Below are 9794 nucleotides of genomic sequence, written 5' to 3'. Positions count from 1 at the left end.
AACCGATTCAACACATTCCACCATCCTGGACATTCAAACTACCCTTTCTCCAAGTTCAAAAAAAATTCTGGGATTCTCCAGAATTCCTGGTTTTCCAAAGCCTTATTTCCACCTTTGTTTCTGGTGACTACTTTTCCCACAATGTTTCAATCTATTTCAACCATTCCATCGTCAAAACGTTCCTCTTAAATAGGACAAAAAACTCATTTGTTTTATACACGGGAACATTTTCGTTTTTCCCAAAATTCCGTAGTACCATTTTTCAATTAATATGTTTCTACTTCAACAGTTCTTGAAACATTCCAACGCCATCCATTTCAAATCATTCAGGCCATTCAAGTTTTTTTTTGTTTGTTTTTTTTCGCATTTCCCAAAAAATTCCAGCTTATCCCGAAATTCCCAATTATGGGGGGAATTCCCATTGAAATAAACGGGACATTCTTCAAAGTTCCACAATTCCCACATTTTTCATCTGATTCAAAGTGTTCCCACTTCAAACAGTTCAGCCTATTTGAAAATTGTGGGCTGACCCTTGACAATATTCCCAGAATTCCCAGTTTTCCGGGAAATTTTTCCCATTTAAAAGGAATTGGCCATTTTTCAAACTTTTCACATTTTTCAACCGATTCAAACCTTTCTACTTTCAACATATTTCAACATATTCATCCTGGAAATTCAAACTACCTTTTCTCCAAGTTCCCAAAAAAATTACGGGATTCTCCAGAATTGTTGGATTTCCAAAGCCTATTTCCACTCTGTTTTCTGGCAACTCCTCCTCTCACATTTTTCAGCCCACTCCAACCGTTCTACCGTCCAAACATTCTTTTTAATTATGAAAACAAATAAGTTGTTTTTTCAACAGGAAAAATTCCCGGTATTCCCAAAATTCAAGGAATTCTTTTATACCATTTCTCAATTACAAATGTTACATTTCTCCACCGATTTGAAGTTTCCTGTGTGTACCTAATGTTGTGTCCTTTGTGTACCTAATGTAGTGTCCTGTGTGTACCTAATGTCGTGTCCTACGTGTACCTAATGTTGTGTCCTATGTGTACTTAATGTTGTCATTTTTGTACCTAATGCCGTGTCCTATGTGTACCTAATGTTGTGTCCTACGTGTACCTAATGTAGTGTCGTATGTGTACTTAATGTAGTGTCGTATGTGTACTTAATGTAGTGTCCAATGTGTACCTAATGTTGTGTCCTATTTGTACTTAATGTCATTTTTGTACCTGTCATGTCCTATGTGTACCTAATGTAGTGTCCTATGTGTACTTAATGTTGTGTCCTACGTGTACCTAATGTAGTGGCCTACGTGTACTTAATGTAGTGTCCTATGTGTACCTAATGTTGTGTCCTACGTGTACCTAATGTTGTGTCCTACGTGTACCTAATGTTGAGTCCTATGTGTACCTAATGTTGTGTCCTATTACAAGTACCTGATGTCGTGTCCTACGTGTACCTAATGTTGTGTCCTGTGTGTACCTAATGTTGCGTCCTGTGTGTACCTAATGTTATGTCCTATTACAAGTACCTGATGTCGTGTCCTACGTGTACCTAATGTTGTGTCCTACATGTACCTAATGTTGTGTCCAATGTGTAGCTAATGTTGTGTCTTATGTGTCCCTAATGTTGTGTCCTACGTGTACCTAATGTTGTGTCCTAAGTGTACCTAATGTTGTGTCTTATGTGTCCCTAATGTTGTGTCCTACGTGTACCTAATGTTGTGTCCTACGTGTACCTAATGTTGTGTCCTAAGTGTACCTAATGTTGTGTCTTATGTGTCCCTAATGTTGTGTCCTACGTGTACCGAGCGCAGTGTCCTACATATACCTAATGTAATGTCCTACATGTACCTAATGTTGTGTCTTACGTGTCCCTAATGTTGTGTCCTACGTGTACTTAGTGTAGTGTCCTGTGTGTACCTAATGTTGTGTCCTATTACAAGTACCTGATGTCGTGTCCTACGTGTACCTAATGTTGTGTCCTACGTGTACCTAATGTTGTGTCCTGTGTGTACCTAATGTTGTGTCCTATTACAAGTACCTGATGTCGTGTCCTACGTGTACCTAATGTTGTGTCCTACGTGTACCTAATGTTGTGTCCTATGTGTACCTAATGTTGTGTCTTATGTGTCCCTAATGTTATGTCCTACGTGTACCTAATGTAGTGTCCTACATGTACCTAATGTTGTGTCCTATTTGTACTTAATGTCATTTTTGTACCTGTCATGTCCTATGTGTACCTAATGTAGTGTCCTATGTGTACTTAATGTTGTGTCCTACGTGTACCTAATGTAGTGGCCTACGTGTACTTAATGTAGTGTCCTATGTGTACCTAATGTTGTGTCCTACGTGTACCTAATGTTGTGTCCTACGTGTACCTAATGTTGAGTCCTATGTGTACCTAATGTTGTGTCCTATTACAAGTACCTGATGTCGTGTCCTACGTGTACCTAATGTTGTGTCCTGTGTGTACCTAATGTTGCGTCCTGTGTGTACCTAATGTTATGTCCTATTACAAGTACCTGATGTCGTGTCCTACGTGTACCTAATGTTGTGTCCTACATGTACCTAATGTTGTGTCCAATGTGTAGCTAATGTTGTGTCTTATGTGTCCCTAATGTTGTGTCCTACGTGTACCTAATGTTGTGTCCTAAGTGTACCTAATGTTGTGTCTTATGTGTCCCTAATGTTGTGTCCTACGTGTACCTAATGTTGTGTCCTACGTGTACCTAATGTTGTGTCCTAAGTGTACCTAATGTTGTGTCTTATGTGTCCCTAATGTTGTGTCCTACGTGTACCGAGCGCAGTGTCCTACATATACCTAATGTAATGTCCTACATGTACCTAATGTTGTGTCTTACGTGTCCCTAATGTTGTGTCCTACGTGTACTTAGTGTAGTGTCCTGTGTGTACCTAATGTTGTGTCCTATTACAAGTACCTGATGTCGTGTCCTACGTGTACCTAATGTTGTGTCCTACGTGTACCTAATGTTGTGTCCTGTGTGTACCTAATGTTGTGTCCTATTACAAGTACCTGATGTCGTGTCCTACGTGTACCTAATGTTGTGTCCTACGTGTACCTAATGTTGTGTCCTATGTGTACCTAATGTTGTGTCTTATGTGTCCCTAATGTTATGTCCTACGTGTACCTAATGTAGTGTCCTACATGTACCTAATGTTGTGTCCTATGTGTACCTAATGTTGTGTCTTATGTGTCCCTAATGTTGTGTCCTACGTGTACCTAATGTTGTGTCCTACATGTACCTAGTGTTGTGTCCTATGTGTACCTAATGTTGTGTCCTATTACAAGTACCTAATGTTGTGTCCTACATGTACCTAATGTTGTGTCCTATGTGTACCTAATGTTGTGTCTTATGTGTCCCTAATGTTGTGTCCTACGTGTACCTAATGTAGTGTCCTACATGTACCTAATGTTGTGTCTTATGTGTCCCTAATGTTGTGTCTTACGTGTACCTAGTATTGTCTCCTATGTGTACCTAATGTTGTGTCCTACATGTACCTAATGTTGTGTCCTATGTGTACCTAATGTTGTGTCCTACATGTACCTAATGTTGTGTCCTATGTGTATCTAATGTTGTGTCTTATGTGTCCCTAATGTTGTGTCCTACGTGTACCTAATGTTGTGTCCTATTACAAGTACCTAATGTTGTGTCCTACATGTACCTAGTGTTGTGTCCTATGTGTACCTAATGTTGTGTCCTATTACAAGTACCTAATGTTGTGTCCTACATGTACCTAATGTTGTGTCCTATGTGTACCTAATGTTGTGTCTTATGTGTCCCTAATGTTGTGTCCTACGTGTACCTAATGTAGTGTCCTACATGTACCTAATGTTGTGTCTTATGTGTCCCTAATGTTGTGTCTTACGTGTACCTAGTGTTGTCTCCTATGTGTACCTAATGTTGTGTCCTACATGTACCTAATGTTGTGTCCTATGTGTACCTAATGTTGTGTCCTACATGTATCTAATGTTGTGTCCTATGTGTATCTAATGTTGTGTCTTATGTGTCCCTAGTGTTGTGTCCTACGTGTACCTAATGTTATGTCCTATTACAAGTACCTAATGTTGTGTCCTATGTGTACCTAATGTTGTGTCTTATGTGTCCCTAATGTTGTGTCCTACGTGTACCTAATGTAGTGTCCTACATGTACCTAATGTTGTGTCTTATGTGTCCCTAATGTTGTGTCTTACGTGTACCTAATGTTGTGTCCTACGTGTACCGAGCGCAGTGTCCTACATGTACCTAATGTAATGTCCTACATGTACCTAATGTTGTGTCTTACGTGTACTTAGTGTAGTGTCCTGTGTGTACCTAATGTTGTGTCCTATTACATGTACCTGATGTTGTGTCTTACGTGTCCCTAATGTTGTGTCCTACGTGTACTTAGTGTAGTGTCCTGTGTGTACCTAATGTTGTGTCCTATTACAAGTACCTGATGTCGTGTCCTACGTGTACCTAATGTTGTGTCCTACGTGTACCTAATGTTGTGTCCTGTGTGTACCTAATGTTGTGTCCTATTACAAGTACCTGATGTCGTGTCCTACGTGTACCTAATGTTATGTCCTATTACAAGTACCTAATGTTGTGTCCTACATGTACCTAGTGTTGTCTCCTATGTGTACCTAATGTTGTGTCCTACATGTACCTAATGTTGTGTCCTATTTGTCCCTAATGTTGTGTCCTACGTGTACCTAATGTAGTGTCCTACATGTACCTAATGTTGTGTCTTATGTGTCCCTAATGTTGTGTCCTACGTGTACCTAGTGTTGTCTCCTATGTGTACCTAATGTTGTGTCCTACATGTACCTAATGTTGTGTCCTATGTGTCCCTAATGTTGTGTCCTACGTGTACCTAATGTAGTGTCCTACATGTACCTAATGTTGTGTCTTATGTGTCCCTAATGTTGTGTCCTACGTGTACCTAGTGTTGTCTCCTATGTGTACCTAATGTTGTGTCCTACATGTACCTAATGTTGTGTCCTATGTGTCCCTAATGTTGTGTCCTACGTGTACCTAATGTAGTGTCCTACATGTACCTAAGGTTGTGTCTTATGTGTCCCTAATGTTGTGTCCTACGTGTACCTAGTGTTGTGTCCTATGTGTACCTAATGTTGTGTCCTATTACAAGTACCTAATGTTGTGTCCTACATGTACCTAATGTTGTGTCCTACATGTACCTAATGTTGTGTCCTACGTGTACCTAGTGTTATGTCCTATGTGTACCTAATGTTGTGTCCTATTACAAGTACCTAATGTTGTGTCCTACATGTACCTAATGTTGTGTCCTATGTGTACCTAATGTTGTGTCTTATGTGTCCCTAATGTTGTGTCCTACGTGTACCTAATGTAGTGTCCTACATGTACCTAATGTTGTGTCTTATGTGTCCCTAATGTTGTGTCCTACGTGTACCTAGTGTTGTGTCCTATGTGTACCTAATGTTGTGTCCTATGTGTACCTAATGTTGTGTCCTATTACAAGTACCTAATGTTGTGTCCTACATGTACCTAATGTTGTGTCCTATGTGTACCTAATGTTGTGTCTTATGTGTCACTAATGTTTTGTCCTATGTGTACCTAATGTAGTGTCCTACATGTACCTAATGTTGTGTTTTATGTTTCCCTAATGTTGTGTCCTACGTGTACTTAGTGTTGTGTCCTATGTGTACCTAATGTAGTGTCCAACGTGTACTTAATGTTGTGTCCTAAGTGTACCTAATGTTGTCCAATGTGTACCTAATGTTGTGTCCTGTGTTTACCTACTGTAGTGTCCTATGTGTAGCTAATGTTGTGTCCAATGTGTCCCTAATGTTATGTCCAATGTGTACCTAATGTGATGTCCTACATGTACCTAATGTAGTGTCCTACGTGTACCTAATGTTGTGTCCCATGTGTAGCTAATGTTGTGTCCAATGTGTCCCTAATATTATGTCCTATGTGTACCTAATGTGATGTCCTACATGTACCTAATGTAGTGTCCTACGTGTACTTAATGTAGTGTCCTGTTTTTTACCTAATGTTGTGTCCTGTGTGTACCTAATGTAGTGTCCTACGTGTCCCTAATGTTGTGTCCTATGTGTACCCAATGCTGTGTCGTACGTGTACCTAATATAGTGTCCTACGTTGTCAACTTCCACTACACACTTTATTGTCGACCTTTTTTTTTTGGCAGAACATTTGATTGTGTTTGTAAACTTCTGTTTATGTGTTCACTCACTCACTCACTCACTCACTCACGCTTGATGTCCCTTCATTGTCTGAACATCACAGTGGTGTGTTTAAAGGACATTTAAGGCCTCCTGGTCATCACACACACACACACACACACACACACACACACACACGCTTGATGTCCCTTCATTGTCCGAACATCACAGTGATGTGTATAAAGGACATTTAAGGCCTCCTGGTCATCACACACACACACACACACACACACACACACACATACACACACACGCTTGATGTCCCTTCATTGTCCGAACATCACAGTGGTGTGTATAAAGGACATTTAAGGCCTCCTGGTCATCACACACACATACACACGCGCTTGATGTCCCTTCATTGTCCGAACATCACAGTGGTGTGTATAGAGGATCTGTGTGGCGGACTAACCATGGACCTTCTAGAAGAACATTCTGGATACATATCAGCAGCAGGAGAACATTCTGGATACATATCAGCAGCAGGAGAACATTCTGGATATATATCAGCAGGAGTCTGTTGCTTATCGGCCTTGGGGAGGCGGGACTTATCTTTTTGGACCCAATGTTCCTGTAGCGTCCACTTCCTGCCAGACTAAACATGGTGGATGTGTGATAGTAGTCCGCTCGTCCAAGATGGCTAAACAAGTCCTCGCACTTTTCTCTGGCACTCAGCGGCCTTGGCTGTTGGAAATCAAACACCCAAACAGCCAGTTTCTTCTCAACCAGTCGACCACGGTAAGCGTTTGCTTCTCCAAGGACGAAGGAGGAGTTTGGCTTTTTGGGGGAGGAAACATGACCTTTTTTTTTTCTTTTTTTTTTTTACACCTTCTTTGCAAACCGGATGACTTTTGTCTATATTCCCTGCAGTACTCATTCAAACACTGACTCTGTATGTATGTATGTATATATATATATATATATGTATGTATATATGTATGTGTGTATATATGTATATATGTATCTGTTGAAGCATCACTGAAGACGGCGACATGAACTTCCGCGCAAGAAGAGTCACCTTGCCGGCCATCACACCTCTTTGTCTGCAGAAGCGGGTAGGAATCCTAACATGTCCTTTTTTTATTTATTATTGTTTCCATCGACTCCGTTGTGTAGACGCGCTGCTCTCCGGTTCGTTCCCAAGTGTCCGTGCTTGTGTAAATGGCAATTAAAAAGAGAATGTGAATATTTGCAAATGCTTTTCAACTTATGTTCAATTGAATAGACTGCAAAGACAAGATATTTCATGTTCGTACTAAAAAAATATTTTTTTTCATTCTGGGTGTTGTTGATAAATGGCTGTTGCTTTGTGTAGTAGAGTTTTAACTTGTACTTATAGATGTAGCGACCAACTGTCGTTACTGACAGTGGTTTTCTGAAGTGTCCCTGAGCCCGTGTGGTGATATCCTTTACAAACTTATGTGGTTTTAGATGCGGTACCGCCTGAAGGACCCGAGATGCGTAATATCATGGCTTACGTGCAGTGATTTCTCCACATTCTCTGAACCTTTTGATGATATTACAGAGCATAGATGGTGAAATCCTTAAATTCCTTGAAATAGCTGCTTGAGAAATGCTGTTCTTAAACAATTTGACAAAGTGGTGACCTTCGCCCCGTCCTTGTTTGTGAACGACTGCTTTTATACCCAATCATGGCACCCACCTGTTCCCAATTAGCCTGTTCACCTGTGGGATGTTCCAAATAAGTCTTTGATTAGCATCAGGACCCAGCGAAGCGTTTCTGGGTGTTGTTGATAAATGGCTGTGGCTTTGCATTTTCAAGTTTTAACTTGCACATACAGATGTAGCGACCAACTGTAGTTATTTTTTACGTGTTCCTGAGCCCATGTGGTGATATCCTTTACACACCAATGTCGCTTGTCGAAGCGTTTCTGGGTGTTATTGATAAACGGCTTTTGGCTTTGCATAGTAGTGTTTTAACTGGCACTTGGGGATGTAGCGACCAACTGTAGTTACCGACAGTGGTTTTCCGAAGTGCCCATGTGGTGGTATCCTTTACACACTGATGTGGCTTTTTGATGCAGTAGCGCCTGAGGAATCCAAGGTGCGTAATATCATGGCCCCACCTGTTCCCAATTAACCCGTTCACTTGTGGAAGAGGATCAGTCCATCTTAGATGAGCTCGGCCCCTGCCAAGCGTTTCCGGGTGTTGTTGATAAATGGCTGTGGCTTTGCATAGTCTTTTTTTTCCCCCTACTTTTTTCTAAACTCGTTGCAAGCATCAAATCCCAAGTGAGCGAATATTTGCAAAAAATAACAAAGTTTGAACGTTAAGTTATTGTCTTTGCAGTCTATTCAATTAAATATGCTAACAAGATGTTAGCATTAACCAATGTCAATCAATCAATCAATCAATCAATCAATCAATGTTTACTTATATAGCCCTAAATCACTAGTGTCTCAAAGGGCTGCACAAACCACCACGACATCCTCGGTAGGACCACATAAGGGCAAGGAAAACTCACACCCAGTGGGACGTCGGTGACAATAATGACTATGAGAACCTTAGAGAGGAGGAAAGCAATGGATGTCGAGCGGGTCTAACATGATACTGTGAAAGTTCAATCCACAATGGATCCAACACAGTCGCGAGAGTCCAGTCCAAAGCGGATCCAACACAGCAGCGAGAGTCCCGTTCACAGCGGAGCCAGCAGGAAACCATCCCAAGCGGAGGCGGATCAGCAGCGCAGAGATGTCCCCAGCCGATACACAGGCAAGCAGTACATGGCCACCGGATCGGACCGGACCCCCTCCACAGGGGAGAGTGGGACATAGAAGAAAAAGAAAAGAAACAGCAGATCAACTGGTCTAAAAAGGGAGTCTATTTAAAGGCTAGAGTATACAAATGAGTTTTAAGGTGAGACTTAAATGCTTCTACTGAGGTGGCATCTCGAACTGTTACCGGGAGGGCATTCCAGAGTACTGGAGCCCGAACGGAAAACGCTCTATAGCCCGCAGACTTTTTTTGGGCTTTAGGAATCACTAACAAGCCGGAGTCCTTTGAACGCAGATTTCTTGCCGGGACATATGGTACAATACAATCGGAAAGATAGGATGGAGCTAGACTGTGTAGTATTTTATACGTAAGTAGTAAAACCTTAAAGTCACATCTTAAGTGCACAGGAAGCCAGTGCAGGTGAGCCAGTATAGGTATATATGTATGTATATATGTATATAAAGGTATATACAGTATAGGTATATATGTATGTATATATGTATATAAAGGTATATACAGTATAGGTATATATGTATGTATATATGTATATAAAGGTATATACAGTACAGGCGTAATGTGATCAAACTTTCTTGTTCTTGTCAAAAGTCTAGCAGCCGCATTTTGTACCAACTGTAATCTTTTAATGCTAGACATGGGGAGACCCGAAAATAATACGTTACAGTAGTCGAGGCGAGACGTAACAAACGCATGGATAATGATCTCAGCGTCTTTAGTGGACAGAATGGAGCGAATTTTAGCGATATTACGGAGATGAAAGAAGGCCGTTTTAGTAACGCTTTTAATGTGTGCCTCAATGGAGAGAGTTGGG

At 40.9% G+C, this 9794-nt stretch overlaps 1 protein-coding gene across 2 annotated transcripts in view; it reads left to right on the top strand.

Moving 5' to 3' along the window:
• Positions 1-6829: 6829 nt before the first annotated feature.
• Positions 6830-9794, top strand: part of grb14 (growth factor receptor-bound protein 14) — a 37664-nt gene continuing 34699 nt past the window's right edge. Inside the window, exons 1-3 of one of the 2 annotated variants that reach the window (XM_061879940.1) lie at positions 6831-6966; positions 7099-7120; positions 7202-7283. In XM_061879940.1, coding sequence (XP_061735924.1) covers positions 7221-7283 — 63 coding nt within the window. In that variant the 5' untranslated portion in view covers positions 6831-6966; positions 7099-7120; positions 7202-7220. Of the gene's footprint in view, positions 6967-7098; positions 7121-7201; positions 7284-9794 lie in introns of both variants that reach the window. The other variant, XM_061879941.1, reaches the window with a different exon arrangement.

The sequence above is a fragment of the Nerophis ophidion genome, linkage group LG19, assembly GCF_033978795.1.
Source record: "Nerophis ophidion isolate RoL-2023_Sa linkage group LG19, RoL_Noph_v1.0, whole genome shotgun sequence".
Classification (NCBI taxonomy): Eukaryota; Metazoa; Chordata; class Actinopteri; order Syngnathiformes; family Syngnathidae; genus Nerophis; species Nerophis ophidion.
The sequence above is the reverse complement of the archived record's forward strand: the minus strand, read 5'-3'. Positions and strand labels throughout refer to the sequence as shown.